The 17,774-nt window shown below is 43.9% G+C and overlaps 1 protein-coding gene and 1 long non-coding RNA gene across 2 annotated transcripts in view; one reads left to right on the plus strand and one right to left on the minus strand.

Moving 5' to 3' along the window:
- The window catches only part of LOC138301290 (uncharacterized), a 554,538-nt gene that overhangs the window by 123,762 nt on the left and 413,002 nt on the right, over positions 1-17,774 (plus strand). The window lies entirely within an intron of this gene.
- DIPK1B (divergent protein kinase domain 1B) overlaps positions 1-17,774 on the minus strand; it is a 268,213-nt gene that overhangs the window by 39,535 nt on the left and 210,904 nt on the right. Inside the window, exon 3 of the mRNA XM_069241590.1 lies at positions 1,653-1,760. Coding sequence (XP_069097691.1) covers positions 1,653-1,760 — 108 coding nt within the window. The remainder of the gene's footprint in view (positions 1-1,652; positions 1,761-17,774) is intronic.

The following is a 17,774-nucleotide window of genomic DNA, read 5'->3' on the forward strand; positions in this document are numbered from 1 at the left end:
TATCTTTAAGGGGCATCCACCTGCATGTCAGCATGCTTATGGACTACATGCTTGCATGTTTAAAGTATTTAAGACTGTGCGTCTCTATCTTTAAGGGATGTCCGTCTGCATGTCAGCATGCTTATAGTGTTTCGGACCGCATGTTCACATGCTTAGAGTGTTTTATACTGCATGTCTGCATTTTAAAAGAGTGTCCATCTGCATGTTAACATGCTTATAGTGACTCGGACTGCATTTTCACATGCTTACAGAGTTTTACACTGCATATCTGCATTTTAAAAGAGTGTCCGTCTGCATGTCAGCATGCTTATGGTGTCTCTGACCGCATGTTCACATGCTTAGAGTGTTTTATACTGCATGTCTGCATTTTAAAAGAGTGTCCGTCTGCATGGTAGCATGCTTAGAGTGACTCAGACTGCATGTTCACATGCTTAGAGTGTTTTATACTGCATAACTGCATTTTAAAAGAGCATCCGTCTGCATGTCAGCACGCTTATAGTAACTTGGACTGCATGTAAACATGCTTACAGTGTTTTAGACGTCTCGTCTCCATATTTAATGGTTTCCATCTGCATGTAAACATGCTTACAGTGTTTTAGACGTCACGTCTCCATATTTAAGGGTTTCCACCTGCATGTAAACATGCTTACAGTGTTTTAGACGGCATGTCTCCATGTTTAAGGGTTTCCTCCTGCATGTAAACATGCTTACAGTGGTTTAGACTGCATGCCCACTTGTTAACCGGTCCCAGACTGGATGTCTGTATGCTTACAGTGACTTGAACCCCATGTTCACACACTTACAGTGTTTTAGACTGCATGTCTCCATGTTTAAGCGTTTCCTCCTGCATGTAAACATGCTTACAGTGGTTTAGACTGCATGCCCACTTGTAACCGGTCCCAGACTGGATGTCTGTATGCTTACAGTGACTTGAACCCCATGTTCACACACTTACAGTGTTTTAGACGGCATGTCTCCATGTTTAAGGTTTTCCACCTGCATGTAAACATGCTGACAGTGGTTTAGACTGCATTCCCACTTGTTAACTGGTCCCAGACTGGATGTCTGTATGCTTACAGTGACTTGAACCCCATGTTCACACACTTACAGTGTTTTAGACTGCATGTCTCCATGTTTAAGCGTTTCCTCCTGCATGTAAACATGCTTACAGTGTTTTAGACGGCTTGTCTCCATGTTTAAGGTTTTCCACCTGCATGTAAACATACTGACAGTGGTTTAGACTGCATGTCTCCATGTTTAAGGGTTTCCACCTGCATGTAAACATGCTTGCAGTGTTTTAGACGGCATGTCTCCATGTTTAAGGGTTTCCACCTGCATGTAAACATGCTTACAGTGTTTTATACTGCATGTCTCCATGTTTAAGGGATTCCTCCTGCATGTAAACATTCTTACAGTGTTCTAGACCGCATGCCCACTTGTTAACTGGTCCCAGACTGGATGTCTGAATGCTTACAGTGACTTGAACTCCATGTTCACATGCTCACAGTGTCTCCAACTTCATATTTGCAGGCATACAGTATACACGAGCGCTCTGACGAAACTGTAAGGCATCATATACAACACCTCAACAAAGTAAACAGTCACAACATCAAGCCGCACTGTGTTCCTTGACGCGCACAAGCACACAGTACCTGGTGGGCAGGAGAAGAGGAGAGACACTGCTGGAGCACCAGGGTGTGATCTTCACACAGGTCCTTGCAGCTGGAGCCGGAGATGATCCCCTTCTTGTACTGATCACACTGGGGAGAGAAGGGGAAAGATCAGTTTAGAGATGTGCGACATCCTTGTCTATCAGTCAGATCCAGGCGTGCTAACGTGTATCAATTCTGTAGTGTACTCTCCAACCTGCATCAGAAGTGAATTCCTGACTCTCCAATCTGCATCAGAGGTGTATGTCTGCCTCTCCAGTCTGCATTAGAAGTGTATGCCTGACTCTCCAATCTGCATCAGAGGTGTATGCCTGCCTCTCCAATGTGCATCAGAAGTGTATGCCTGCCTCTCCAATGTGCATCAGAAGTGTATGCCTGTCTCTCCAATGTGAATCAGAAGTATATGACTGACTCTCCATCAATTGTGCATCAGAAGTGAATTCCTGACTCTCCAATCTGCATTAGAAGTGTATGCCTGACTCTCCAATGTGCATCAGACGTATATGCCTGGCTCTCCAATGTGCATTAGAAGTGTATGCCTGGCTCTCCAGTCTGCATCAAAAATGTATTCCTGACTCTCCAGGGTGCATCAGAACTGTATGCCTGACTTTCCAATCTGCATCAGAAGTGTATACCTGACTCTCCAATGTGCATCAGAAGTGTATGTCTGACTCTCCATCAATTGTGCATTCCAGACTCTCTAATGTGCTTTGGTAAGGTATGTCTTACTCTCCAATGTGTGTCGTTAGTATATAGCTTGCTCTCCAGTGTGCATTAGTTGCATAAGCATGACTCTCCAGTGTGCATCAGGTGTTTGCCTTGCTCTCTAGTGTGCATCAGTCAAGTACGACTAGTAGTGATTTCCTTACTCTCCAATGTGTATCAATCAAGCTGACTCTTCAATGTGCATCATTTCTGTAACCACGACTCTCCAATGTGCACCAGTTCCATATGTGCCTATTTCTGTAACCATGACTCTTCAATGTGCACCAGTTCCATATGTGCCTATTCCTCTAATATGCATCAGTAGTGTGTGCCTTGCTCTCTAGTGTTCATCAGCCCCTTAAGTCTGACGCCCAACTGTGCCTCTGTAGTAATTGCCTTACTGTCCAATGTTTATCAGTCCCGTACGTCTGACTCTCCAGTCTACATCAGTAGTGTATGCCTGACTCTTCAAAGTGCACCAGTTCCGTAAGCCTAACTCTCCAATGTGCATCAACAGTGTATGCCTGACTCTGTAAGTATATTGTATTTCTAAAGTGTATATCTGGCCAAAAGGCAGCGGAGTGATGTGCAACGTCAAAGGCAAGATTAAAATCGTGAGCACTAGGAGAGGAGGCTGTGATGAGGACGGTTCATGCATTGCTATGTACTGTTTTTTAAAAAGTGGTGAGCCTTTAATTCTTTCCTAAATTGGAGCCATGTCAGGGAGGTCCTGGAGGATATGGGGACGTTGTTACAAATTCTGGGTGTATAGATACCTTGTTTTTTATTTTACACATCTCAGACTCTGCAATGTGCATCAGTAGTGTATGCCTCCCTGACTTTCCAATGCACATGAGGCCTTCATGCCTCACTCTCCAATCTGCATCAGCAGTGTATGACTGTTGTCCATCATTTCCTTAAGCCTGACTCTCCAGTGTGCAACAGTAGCACATGCCTGACTCTCCAATGCACGAGGTCAGTATGCCTCAGTCTCCAGTGTGTATAATTTCCATAACCCAGACTTTCCAATGTACATGAGCCCCGTATGCCTGACTCTCAAATGTACAACAGTTCCGTATGCCTGACTCTCCAATTTGCATCAGTGCTGTATGCCTTACTCTCCAATGTACATCAATTTCAATTGCCTGACTCTCCAATGCATATCAGGTCCCTATGCCTGACTTTCCAGTGTGCGTCAGTTCCATATGCCTGAGACTCCAATGTACATCAGCTCCATATGCCTGACTCTCCAATATACATCAGTTTTGTATGCCTGACTCTCCAATGTACATCAGTTCCGTATGCCTGACTCTCCAATGTACATCAGTTCCGTATGCCTCATTCTCCAATGTGCTAAACATATATTAAGGGCACTTAATAAGTCTAAGCTTGTGGGCATCCGCTGTTCCTCTCTCTACAGGGACGATAAACACAAGTGACAACCTCTAATCATCAGGACAAGGCTTCCTAGGGGCATTTTAGGCAGATATGCTAATGACTGCAGACAGGGAGGTGTCGGGAGCTATTGGCTATTCAGCTTCTGCATGCTTGAAGATGAAGACCTCTTCTGATTAAACCAAAAACACAGACCCCTGGCTGCTGTTCTTCTCTATAGGTATCATCCATCTATCTATTTAGAGAGATAGATAGATAGATAGATAGAATAGATAGATAGATAGATAGATAGATAGATAGATAGATAGATAGATAGATAGATAGATAGATAGATAGATAGATAGATAGATAGATAGACAGACAGATAGATCAAGTGCTTATTATAGTCGTTCATGCATTAGTGGAGTCTAGTACATGGGTGTCCAGCGTAGGTCCAGAAGGGCCGGCTCTAGGCTAGAGTTTCAGGATATCTCAGGATAAAATGCATTTTCATACAAATAATCAAAATGAAACACATTTACAATGGAACTGGCATGGGCATTTTCGGAACCAGGTGCCCTTTTTGTAAAACACATTTGCATCTATTGTAAAGACGACAGCACCATAGAAACTAATGCTACGGTCATGGCACACTGCAGTCCCCTCCCTTCACAACCCTCTATCATCCTCGGGTTCCCCGCTGCTCTTCATGGGGAATGTCATCTTGATAAACAGCAGCAATGGGGCCTCCGAGTATCAATTCTCATGTGACAGATATTTGGATATGTAGTTAAAATGAACTCGGTGCATTTGATAAATTTAACTTCATTTAGCCAAATCTATTACCAATTGTAATCAGTTATAGGATTTTTGATCTGCGAGAACATTACTTGTTTTTACCCATTTTCGGTGTATATTACGTCACTCCAATGGACTCTGCATTCATGATTAAATATGATATGTCATAGCGAGTAAATCATGTATAGAATTATGCTCATATTAGGTGGTGACCCTGAGGATGCGGCATGGCCGAGGACTTCCGGACTCTGTGCTGCACACAGTATTATCACCTGGGCAAGCCAGGCTCCACCAGGACTAGAGGAGTTTGCAGCTGGACAGCGTCAGCGCAAGAAGTTGTGACTGGGTAGCTAGGGTGACCACCCGTCCGTAAATTTCACGGACTGTCCGTAATTTCGCCCTGCTGTCCGTTGTCCGTGATGAAAGCTTTAACTGACGGCATTTGTCCGTAATTTTAGCTTTCACCTGAAGGGCAATGGAGGCAGGGCGCAATTACAGGCAGAGGAGTTTCCCCAGCTGGGCTGGAAGGCAGGGGGTCTCCTGTGCTCTGAGGGAGGGAGGGGCAGACAGATAAGAAAAGGCCTTCTTGCCAGGGGGTCTCCTTCCCTAAACACATGCAAATGTGGGCAACTGGTAAATCTGCAAATACAAAGGGGCTTGAAAACCTGCATTGAATTTACTAAAAGGAACCACTTGAAGTTTTCTGGTGGCAAAGATATTTCTTTCAGAGAGGTATTGTAATGGTTTTCCAATGTGAGCTGTGGAGTGTGTGGTATTAATGGAGTGTTATAACATTTTTTTAGCACTAGGTAGAAACTGTATATTATTCAAATCTGTATTTGAGAAGTGCTTTTTTTTTTTTATTTAACCGAAATGTATTTGCGCATTTTGTAGCAGCCTTTATTATGGTGTAATTGTGTTTTTTACAGTTCTTTCAGGTACCTCAGTACCTCATAGTACTAACAAACATTGGCAAAGCCAGTAGGTCTCATCTACGAAAGAGTTATTGGCTTTGCAAATGTGTTTTAGCCATTAGCCATGTTGTACACCAGAGTAGCTGCTGTTCAGCATGGCTTAAAGCTAGTGGCATAGTGGTGTGGAGTGGAGTAGAGTGGCATAGGAGCAGTGGCGTACAGCCCAGTGGTGCAAAGTACAGTGCAGTGGGGTACAGTGCAGTTGTTTAGAGTGTGTTAGCGTAGAGTGCAGTGGTTTAGAGTGCAGTGGCATGGGACAGAGTAGAGTGGCATAGAGTGCAGTGAAGTAGAGTGGCATACAATAGAGTGGCAGAGAGAGCAGTAGAGTGGTGCAGTGGCATAGATTGCAGAGTAGACTCACGTTGCAGGGAGTGCAGTGGTGTAGTGTAGAGTGGTGCAGAGTAGGGCAAAGTGCTGTAGAGTGGAGTGATGCAGAGTAGAGTGACAGAGTGCAGTGGCATAGAATGCAGTAGTACATAGTACATTGGTGTATAGTACGGTGGTGGAGAGTGCAACACTGCAGAGTAGAGTGTCAGTGCAGTGATGTTTTGTGGAGTAGAGTGGCACAGAGCAGTGGCGTAGAGTACAGTGGTACAGAGTAGAGGGCAGTGGCGTGCAGTTGTTTAGAGTGCATTGGCGCAGAGTGCAGTGGCATAGAGTGGCATGGGGTAGAGTTAGATAAAGTGCAGTGGAGTAGAGTGGCATACAATAGAGTAGCAGAGAGTGCAGTAATGCAGAGTGGTGCAGTGTCATAGAGTGCAGAGTAGACTCATGAGGCATAGAGTGTAGTGGTGTAGAGTGGAGTATTGTAGAGAGGTGTAGAGTATAGTGCCTAGAGTGCAGTGGCATAGAGTAGAGTGGTGTAGAGTGCAGAGTTGCAGAGTAGAGTGTCAGTGCAGTGGTGTAGAGTGGTACACAGAACAGTGGCATAAAGTACAGTGGTGCAGAGTAAAGGGCAGTGCAGTTGTTTAGAGTACACTGGTGTAGAGTGCAGTTGCATAGAGTGGCATTGGGCAGAGTAGAGTGGCATAGAATGCAGTGGAATAGAGTATATTGGTGCAAAATGCAGTAGTACAGAGCAGAGTGGTGTAGAGTATAGTGGCGGCCAGAGCAGTGTTGCAGAGTGTCAGCTTGCAGTGGTGTAGAGTGCATTGAACTAGAGTGCAGTGGTCAGAGTGGTATAGAGTACAGTGGCGTAGAATAGATTGTTTCAGAGTATAGTGCAGTTGCATAGAGTGGAGAGGTGCAGGGTAGAGTGCAGTGGCATAGAATGCAGTGGCACAGAGTGCAGTGGCATAAAGTAGATTATTTCACAGTAGAGTGAGGTGGCTTAGAGTGGAGAAGTGCAGGTTAGAGTGGAGTTGCATAAAGTGGCATAGAGTGTGATGGCATAGAGTAAAGTAGTGTAGAGTGCCGGGGCATAGAGTGCAGAGGTGCAGAGTAGATTAGAATGATGTACAGTGTATTGATGTAGAGTGCAGGGGCATAGAGTTGAGTGTTACAGAGGAAAGTGCATTAGCTTAGAGTGCAGTGGCGTACAGTGAAGCGTTGCAGAGTGGCAGAGAGTGGAGTTGTGCGAATTAGATTGGTGTTGCCTAGACTGGAGTGGTATGGCGTGCAGATGAGCAGAGCGCAGTGGTGTAGAGAGGCGTAAAGTGCAGTGGCTTAGAGTAGAGTAGTACAGAGTAGAGTAGAGAGGCATAGTGTGTGAAGTAGCATAGAGAGCAGTGGCATAATGTGGAGTGGTTCCGAATGGAGAAGAGTGCAGTGGCATGGAGTGGTGTAAAGTGGAGTGATACAGAGTAGGGTTCAGTGGTGTAGAGTGGTGCAGAGCAGAGTGGAGTGGAGCATGCATGGTGTGGTAACACACTGCCATTACAGACAACACATTTTTGATTGAAATGACCATTACATTTACACAGATATACAGTTTTTCAAATCAAACTATATTGTGCACAGACGATGATGTGTGGAAATTGCATCACCTAATGCAATGATTTGTTTTAATCATGTAAAGGTATTTGTTTCCAGCACAGTTCAGAATTAACAAAAATGTGCTTGATTTGTACTTCTAATTCTGATATATTCTGAAGTCTATTTAAATGTTGTCATGTGATAGAAAAAACTCTTTCCTAACCCCAGTATCCAGCAAGATTGTTTCATAAATCCTCTCACTTTGAAGTCAGAGAAAGGAAAGTAAACACTAAGTTCCCACCTTAGACAGAGCCTGACATTTGACTTTGTTCTTTGAATGCACAGCAAATATGATAAGATAAGAACAAGATTTACAGGCCTGTTTACAGAAAGGGAGCACTCGGCAGGATACTGTAAATAAGGTTTTGGCAAGGGAAGGGAGGAATTCAAGCTGCATAGCCTAAAACAAATAAAGCCAGCAAATTGAAAGCATCAAATTGTGAGTTACAAACCACAAGGCCAATGGCAAGCAACGGGCAGAATGCATTCACAAGGAAGCACTATGAATTTACTTAAAGTGACAGCTGTGGGATACTTTGTGGGGAAAGTCCAGTATTTTAGTCCATATCTTGCAGAGGTTTGGTACATCAATCACCCAGGCAGTATGACAAGAAGACCTGGAGTGGTTTCCATGTTGCAGGATAGGTCTGTACACCCATTCCATCAGTTTGCCACCATTTCCTATGGTACAGAGCTTCTGGCACACCTCTTGTAGGGTTAGTGCAAGGTAGCAGACATGAAATAGGGCATTTAATGATTATTTAAGGTGGTTGTAAGTAAGGAGTTGACCGGGGTGAAGATGGTAGACTGCCACAAGGGTTTGAAAATTTAGTAGCTCACTGTTCAGAAACAAAGTCCCCCATTTTAAAACACCTGCAACATGCCACTGATGGAGTTGCTCTGAGCACAGACATCCTGTGTGAGTGGGAAGGCTTAGCAAAGGTAGTGCAGGAGCATAGGGTTTCTTTGTGTCAGTGAGTTTACAGGTTCTGGCAAGGCAAGAGAAAGCCATGCATGATAACCCCGGATGGTGATCCATAGAATGGTCAGTAGGAAACGATGAGCAGTGCATTAAGCCTTCCTTAAAAGTCTTTACTGGTAAACCCCATCTCATGCAGGGAGGTGGGCAGAAAGACAGTGAGCCGCCATTGGACATCTGCAGCTGAATAAAAGCATTCTAAGTCCAGAAGATCTAATCCACCTGCAGTCACAGTTAGCTTTAGAGTGGAAAGAGCTCCCGATGGCGCAGCAGTGACCAAATCAGATGTGTGGCCTGTCTGAAGAAGGAATGAAGAATGAGCAGGGGAAGGTTTGCAAAATAATACTATCATTGTGGTAGCACACCATCTTCGCTAGTGCCACATGGCCTCTTCAGAAAGCAGAAGAGAAGACCAAAAAGCAAACTGGGCTTGGAGGGACCGTTCGTTCTGCAGAGATTTTCATCCTGGAAATCAGTGTAAGAATGGTAGATATTAATCATTAGGTGTCGAAAGGTAACTGGTTCCCAGTTCAATCTGAGATCTAATTGTGTATGAAGGTGAAAACAGTGCCATATGTTAAAGAAACACTAATTACATTTTAAAATTTGTAAATTTTGTTTGTGCAATTTACATCCCAAATATTTTGAAGATTCTATGTGTACTTGACACTTAGGGATAACCCAGATCTCTAGTTTGGCTTTTGCTCAATTTCAAAACCATATAAAGACATGGACTAAGTGGGCAATTGACTTGCACAACCTTGCAAGGGGTCTGGCCCCTGCTCACCCTTCACAAGCACTAACAGCGAACCATTGCACCAGAAGAGTTTGCCAAGGTGGATGGGTGTTGATTGTTCAACCACTTGACAGTGCCCCTTCTGTTTTGCTCCTGTGTGCAGACAACTCCCCAGGTACCCAATACCTTCAAATAGTCTTGGTGGACCCATCTTGTCTGATTTTAGGAATTGTCCCACCTTGTTCTTCTCTATTTATCCAGTTGTTAGCAACAACCCTTTGAATTACTTGCTGTGGATCTCCCATTTGATCTCGATTTCATCCTCCTCTTTGATTATCTTTGATTGGTAGTCCGGGCTCCCATTTCTGAGATAAATGTAGAGTCCCAAACATACACTCTAGTGCAGTGAGACTACAGACTAGTTATGGGTACATCACATCCTGTCATTAGGTGTGAGACTGTCACCCACAGCATCTGCCCTGCCACTTAAAAAAAAAAAATAGGTTGAAAGCCCATGGGCGGTTGGGGTAAGCCAGATGTTTTTGTTCAATTTGTTTAAACTAGCATAAGGTTAATTACCTTAATGTTTCCCAAACTGTTTGCCAGGGGTTTTGAAATGTTCAGAAACATAATCAAAATTTTGCTGTTACTTTCTCTTCAGGAAAGATCAGGTAGATTTGGGTAGGGGTGATGGCCTTGCCGTGAAGGGCATTAATTTACTACTGAACAAGGACGTAATGTGACACCTGAATGTAGCACACCAGGAGGCAATCACAAAAGGTCCACAGTGAATTAATAGTGCTATGTTTAAAAAAGAGTAAATAAATGCACTGCCAACATAGTGAGGCATGGCCTCTCTTGCGTGTGTCTGTAAAACTGACGTTTGTTCTTGAAATTTTGTCCTGAATTTTGACCCTATGTCCTGAATTTTTGTCCTGAATTTTGACCCTTTGTCCTGAATTTTTTACAGTCCTGTCCAGAATTTGCCTCAGTGCCAGGTGGTCACCCTATGGGTAGCAGTGCTTAACTTGTAAACAATTAAGTGAGAGGATCTTTCTCAGGCGGTCACTGAAGTTGCCCAACCCACTGTCCTTTCCAGCCCAAATACCATTACCAACACAAATATTGACCATCAGACTTCTAGAAGTGTGACAGTTCAGACTATTCGAGTCCATCCAAAGCTATAAGAACGGTCTGGAAGATAGGCTTAGTTAATTTTTTAAGTATTTTTAATACTTCAACGCTCTGTTGTTGTGCTTTCCTAAAAATTAAACAAACAGCACCACCATGTGGTAGACGTCATAAGTTCCAGTTTTGAGAATAAAGAGCTGGTGCCCAGCACTGCGAAACAGTGGCTCAAACTAAGCATTGCTGTTGAGGTACACTCTGATCTAAGGCAAGCCTAGGAAGCTGCCTCTGGCGCCATCATCTGGAGGTGCAGCAGAGAGGGTGTGTGCTTTTTAACAGATTTCTTACAACCAACCTTCGGACTCTGAACACGCCTAGAAGAGACACAATCGAATGAATGCTACAACTACTCAAAATAAGTTTTACAAATGGAAACAGTAACATCAAAGGTATTCGTTAACAAGAGGACCGATGTATGGCTTTTCACCTTAGCGAAGCCTGGGCTGGGCTACGTGCCAGGCTTGCAGTATTGCAGGACCTTGCAAGTCTTCGTGATATGCAGTTTCAACACTGTGATTCCTGGTGAATCATAGTGAAAAGGCAGGGGTGTAACAAAGCCCCCAGATCCTCCACGGTGCGGGAGGGGCCCCTGAGCTCCAGGGGGCCCCCTCACCACGGTGCAATGCGCACCAGCGGCAGGCGCCTGACTGGGTCTAGGAGGTGGGGGCTCCTTCCAGGGACTTTGCAGGGGGGCCCTCAAGTTTTGTTACGCCACTGTTGAAAAGTCTGCAGCAAAGAGGCTCCCCATCGTCCTCACAATGCACAACAAAATGTAACAGTGCTTTGTTGCTGCTTAGCACACTAGGCCACCTATCAATGATTTTTAATTACACGTGCAGTTGGGTATCAATGATTTCTCACTGCTCATTCGGTCGCAAAGCATTGAAAGGTTACAAACTGCTCTGGTCAGTCAAGTCAAAGTATCTATATTCGACTTTTACAAAAAATCATAAAAGAGCAGGTAAAACAATATAAAATGTAAACTCAGATAAAATGAAACAACATTTAATATCGTTATTCAGATCACGATACTGTCCTAGCCATCCATCGACTTCCTAGGTTTAACTGACAATCTAAGAAAAGAACTAACATAGTGACCAACCAGTGGACTATCTGAACGTCTCAGATAGCAAAGGGCATCAGTGCATCTACTGAATGCACGGGGTTTTCAATATACTGTTAAGACAGCAGACAAAGAAAAATCTATAAAATGAGCAACAAATATGTAAAATGCATCAGGGAATGAGAGGATACCCCATCACAAGGTCATGGTGGCAGGGGGCCCCCCTCAATGACCACACTCTCTAGGGAAACTCAACAAACGCCAAACCGTACCCACCCTAAATCTAAAAAGAAGTAATCTTTTCCAATGAGTAAGTTCCATTGAAAGATAAAAAGCCATTTCCCCTGAAGCGAAGAAAATAAAATAATCTTTAGAACAGGGCTTACAGAGAGCACAATGCATACTTTGTGAAAGCACATGCTCTGAAAATCTAGTTTTGACTTCTTACCTGATGGATTTTTTTAACACAGCTGAATTAAAAAACAGGTCAATAAGTCAAATGGTTGTCAAAGAGGTTTTAACATAATTTACCCAATGTATAGCTGAATCCCCATCAAGATTAAGGTAATCTTGGATAACTTTTCTGTTAAAACTGACTTCCGGACTGTTCCAAACTTAGTCCACAATAAAAGTGGGTCAAGTTTTATTTTATCAGGGATACACCACTGTTTCATTTTTGCTTATAACATATAATTTGAGGCAGTAGGAGGGAGATTGAGGAGCCGGCTACAAATTCGCCCCTCTTCCACCTGGATGGATGCAGCATTTTGTAACCCCACCGCATACGTGGTTGTTGGAATACACTGTGAGTTATACATTTTGAGATAAGGGGTTATCAAACCTCTTCCCACTTTCCGGGTAAGATTAAAAAAGGAACCCGCAACCCTGCTTAATCTTAAATGAGCAGTTTTCACCTGTCCAACCTGAGAAGCGAAGAAATCAAATAAAATACCCAAATTATTAAACCTATGACCTGAACTGAAGGATTGCTCATGGACTCTTAGGGAGCTCAAACTTCCCTTACCCAGACCACAGGCCATAATATGAGATTTCAAAAAATTAGACCCCAGGTTAAAAGTTTTCATAAAATTTATGAATGATTCCACTAAAACATGCAAGGCTTTAGGGGTGTGGGCCATCAGGACAGCATCATCGGCGTAAAGCAATAACAGAATTCAATCATTAGCTATCTTAGGAACATCAAGAGTAGCTGTCTTCAAAGAAAAATCACAAAGCCCATTAATATAAATTATAGATAACAAAGAGGCTAAAATACATCCCTGCTGCACACCCCTGCCCAACAGAAAAACCTCTGTAACTTCACCCAAACGGCCAGTTCTTACCTGTGCCCGATGTGTGCGTGTAAAGTGAACAAAAAGCTCACCAACAAGACTTCCACTGTCTGGTCGAAAAGGGTTAACCATAACTTGGTCCTATCTACGCAATTGATCCTGCGCCAGGATCGTCCAACAAACATCTCAGGAACACAGAAAAAAACTTAAGACACTTGGGAATATTAACGCAGCTTTGTAATCGATTAGAGACCACATACATCGCTGGCTATTAGAAGAATGTTGATTAATTTCAATCCCAGCCACAGGCCCTACTACATCTTTGTTCAAATAAATAATTCACTCCAGACACAAGGGGTTATGATCTCCCCCACCCCTGAGACTCGGGTATGGTACAGTTAATAATCCTCTGTAAGAAATTCCTTGGAACAAAAATATAATCTATAACTGAGGACCAACCGCTGCCCCTGAAAGTGGGAGCCACCAGCCCTGAATCCCAAAACTCAGTAGTGGCATTAACTAAATTGTGATAAGTAAAAAAAAATGGCTAACTTCCTACCCCTGGCATCTGAGCCACCTATGACTCTTTCTAAATCTATATGTTTTAGACCCTGCTGAAGGTTTCCCACTTTGTCATTAAAATTGCCACATAACAAAAACGGTGGCTGACAAGGATTGCGCGTACCAATTGGTTTCAGACCGTCAATAAATAAAAACAGCTCCTCGGAAAGTTGAAAACAAGAGTTGGAGAAAACATTATTATAAAAATGGATTATGTAAAAATAAAAAAGCCCCCTTTTCACCTTTAATGCTGGATTGACAGAGGAAATTTGAGTTACAAGCACTTTAATACCTAGCTTTACATAAATGGATAGGCCACCCTTAACTCTCCCATGCACAGAGGGTAATGCAGGTGAAGAGTAACAGGAGAAGCCCCTACATGATACATCTAAAAGAGCCCAAGTATCTTGTAAGACTACAAAATCGAAACTGTCAATAAAAGTCAGCCAATCTGGGTTACAAACTTTATCCTTGAGACCAGCTCAATTCCAAATAATTAGAGAATAGGAGGAGCCCTCCCCACCAGAAGCAATATAGCCTTGCAAACCCCATCGTTAATGCCTTTATCAGAGAGAATCCATTTAGGCAACCAATTGACCTCAGACAGTGCATCAATTCTGTTGCTTACAGGGACAGCAAACTGGTTGATAACAGGAGGGGCAGGGGGCTCAGTAACTTGCCCAAAATTTGCAAGTTCATGAAATGGATCCACCTCCCCCCCTGGGCTTGTTAGGCCCCTATGGTCCATTGGTCAAACAAGAAAACATAAACTTGTAAAAATATCCAAGCCGGACAAAAACAGTAGTATTAGACGCCCTTCCTGAGTGCCATTTGCCACGCAAAATAGATGTTACTACTGAAGGAGACCTAAAGTTTATAATGACACAATCACCAACAGTTTTCTCATTTGCTTGACCAGACCCTACGCAACTCACCCGCCAGACTAACAAAATCTCCCCTCCTAATGCTAAAGGAAAGCCTTATTACACGCCAACCAATGCAATAATTTATTCTGGAGCTCAACATATATCTCTGCTTGATTTTAAAGGGGGGGACATTCAGCAGTACCAACTATATGCCATGCTGTGGGAGGTAAATTCAGAGTAGACCCATTAGGGGATAAGCTGATTGGTGGATTATGGGGGGTGGGGTTCAGAAAGCTGAGGATTATGGCAACCTTGCGGCTGGGGAGAACGATGTACCGCCCCAGAGTGAACGGACCTGGGGTTACTTGCACAGCCAGATCAGTACGCTCTGTTGCCGGGCAGTTAAAGAAGGTCAAGTTGGAACGGCTCTGGAGGAGCGCCTTCAGCTGCAGCTCCATGGCGCACAAGCGAGTCAACACCGGGGCAAAAGCCTCCTGCAGTAAAGATTTAAATGAAACAATGCTATCAGATTCACCCCCTCACTCTGACAAGAAACTGATGCAAGCACTTCCTTAGATCCAAGCAATAAAGGAGAATCATGGGGCTATCCAGTCTGGGATGCAACAGGACACGTACCCTTCATTGGCCCCCGTCTACCTCATGTTCGAGAGATCCAACATCAGAAGAAGCAACTGCTGAAAGCTGGTCCACGGCCGAGCTACGATTAATGCAGGCAGCTAAAGGGCTGACAGGAGAGCTCGGCATCGAACACTCAGAACTAACAAAAGACAAAGATGTGGTGGATCCAGACTGCAATGACAATTGCCTATCTCAGTACTGACCCCATCGTTCGCTCAAGCTTTCAATATATTGAAGTACCCTTCGGAGGTGGGGGATGGGCAGGGGTCAGGCTGCACTAGAAGCTTTTCTCTTCCCCATGTCAAGAAGTCAAATAAAACAAGCATTTGCAATGCAACGAGTCTCGCATTAGGTCGAGTTAGAGCTATTAGAATTTCAAACTCCTAACCTGACTTTTCTTGGCACATTAAATGAAAAAAAAAAAGAGGAGCGTGATTGCGCTGTGTAAAACACAGCGCGATCGTGCTGCAAAATAAAGAGAATAAGTAGTCCAGAAACCATACGGAAAACATGGAGCCTTGTATGTTTCCAATAGTTTACTGGTGCTCTTGAGGAGGGCTAAACACCGGAAAAGGCATGACGTATACATGCCTTTCACTAATTAAAAGAAGCGGATTTTAAAAGGCAAGCCTACGAGCCAATGAAAGTGACTGACGTAACATGGGTGTGGTTAAAATCCCCCTAAAGAGAGATTAGAAGAGGGACGGAGCGCTTTGCGCTCGCTCCGAAAAAACAAGCATTTGCAATGCAACAGGTCTCGCATTACGTCGAGTAAGAGCTATTAGCGTTGTAAACTCCTAGCAGGACTTTTCTTGCCACATTAAATGAAAAAAAAACAGTTGCACTGGGTAAAGCACAGCGTGATCGTGCTGTGAAATAAAGAACAAGTAGCCCAGAAACCATATGGAAAACATGGAGCCCTCGTATGTTTCCAGTAGTTTACCAGTGCTCTTGAGGAGGACTAAACACTGGAAAAGGCATGATGTATGCCTGCCTTTCACATATGGAAACAAGTGGATTTTAAAAGGCAAGCCCAAATGCCAATAAAAGTGACTGACATAACATGGGTGTGGTTAAAATCCCCCTGAAGAGAGATTAGAAGAGGGACAGAGTGTTTTGCGCTCACCCCTAAAAACAAGCTAGAGGGGAATAACACCAACAAAAACAAATGGAAGAGACTAGGCCCAGGCCAGGGTCTTCTGGGCTCGGACGGGTGCAGACAAGCCTGGTCTTGGCCCAGTCTTTGCCCGGATGTGGCCATGCTGCCGGGTTTGTAATAGAACTTTATAGCGCGTGTACAGCAGAAAAAAGTGGCTCCTCCTGGCTGCAGGGCAAACTGGAGCTCATAGTCCCCCAGACAAGGCAAAACACAGCTGAACAGTGCAGCACCGCGATGCTTTTAATATCGCTTTATAGCAAAGTAGACGCCCAATCCAGCAACGTAGAAGTTCACAGGAGTGCAGGATTCGTACAGACTGCATCATCATAAGGAGAGCCTCACAGTTGTATTTCCACACAGCACCAGCTTACCCCGAGTTCCCGCAGGGTTTCGCCATCAGGGCCCAAGGCTGCAGCCAGCCCTTGTTTGATATATTCCCCTCAGCCAACATGTAGACCAGTAATATCGATTTGGCTGCTACCGCTTTAGGAGCGTTGCGATTCAAGAGGAGACAGCGCTTTGATCGCATTAATTTCATGCAAGATGGGAGAGTTTGGTCCTCCTTCTTCCATAAAGAGGCCTAAGCCCTAAAGGCCAAAACGCGTCAACATTGATTTGGAGGAGTCTCTAACAAATTAAAGGTCTATCGTTGGAATAATGAGAGGCGCACTGACCAAAGGAGCTGAAAACGTAGAGTTCTTCAGTTTGTGCTCTGCACACAAAGACTACCTCATACTGAGGACTTTACCCCAAAAACTGTTTTGAAAAAAAGCCACAGAGATATAGATAAACAAATGGAAGAGTAGAGGAAAAACTGTTTTGTTGGTTGCGCTTCATCTTATGTCTATGTTTTGGTTGTTTATATCATTATGTGCACAAATATGCCAAAATGTATAGCACTGGTGTGACATATGACTATGTATAAGTATGGTAAGATATGCAATACTGTTATGTTGTATGTATGGTGAGCCACAATTCTACTGTAGCCAACAGCATTATGGAAAAAGGTATTGCGCTTGTGTATAAAGATTCAGACGGATGTTTTAGTGATTAATGTACCAATACACAGGTGATAAATTCAAGTGCTTGCCGTGTGCATTGTTGTTTATCAATTGGTTCCCACTTTTTCCCTTCTTTGGTTTTCCGTATTATAGCACGTGAGGAGCAGTGAAAAGTGCAGCCCATCCTCGTGGCTGCAGAGCACGTTAGAGCGCGTAATCCCCTAGATACGGAAAAACACAGCTGAAGAGTCAGTAGGAGTTTGTGGCATGGGAGGTATCCACTTGGGACATCTTCTAATGCATGGGTGGCAGCTGGGTGCATCATCAGCACTTATGGGCCATAACCAGCTCCCTCCCCATGATATCCCTCTCAGAAAGCCTAAGGGACGGGTGTCATAATAACAGCTCTGATGTCCCTTAAACACCCCATGCTCTGTTTGCATCCGATCTCAAGGATTCACAGGGATACTGATGAGACAGGGTTTCTGCAAACCCGTGCGACCAGATGCCCTGTGCTGTGCAGGACTGATATATCCAACACAGTGCAAAGAACTGACCACGTCGCATCCCGGACGTGTCTGCGCTGTCCAGAGCAATAGTACATCTGGATAGAAATGCCATAGAAGAGTGAAGCCAAAATAACTGGTAAAAGCCATGGAACATGGTCCTTAGTTAGAGCAGCAACCCAATGTACTGATCACAGTGTGCATGAAGCATACACTTGTTTGTAACTCTTATAGGGTCCTGCGGAAAAGTGAACGCTTTTCTCAGCATCAGAAGTCTGTAGGTGAGTGC

The sequence above is a fragment of the Pleurodeles waltl genome, chromosome 6 (assembly GCF_031143425.1).
Source record: "Pleurodeles waltl isolate 20211129_DDA chromosome 6, aPleWal1.hap1.20221129, whole genome shotgun sequence".
NCBI lineage: Eukaryota > Metazoa > Chordata > Amphibia > Caudata > Salamandridae > Pleurodeles > Pleurodeles waltl.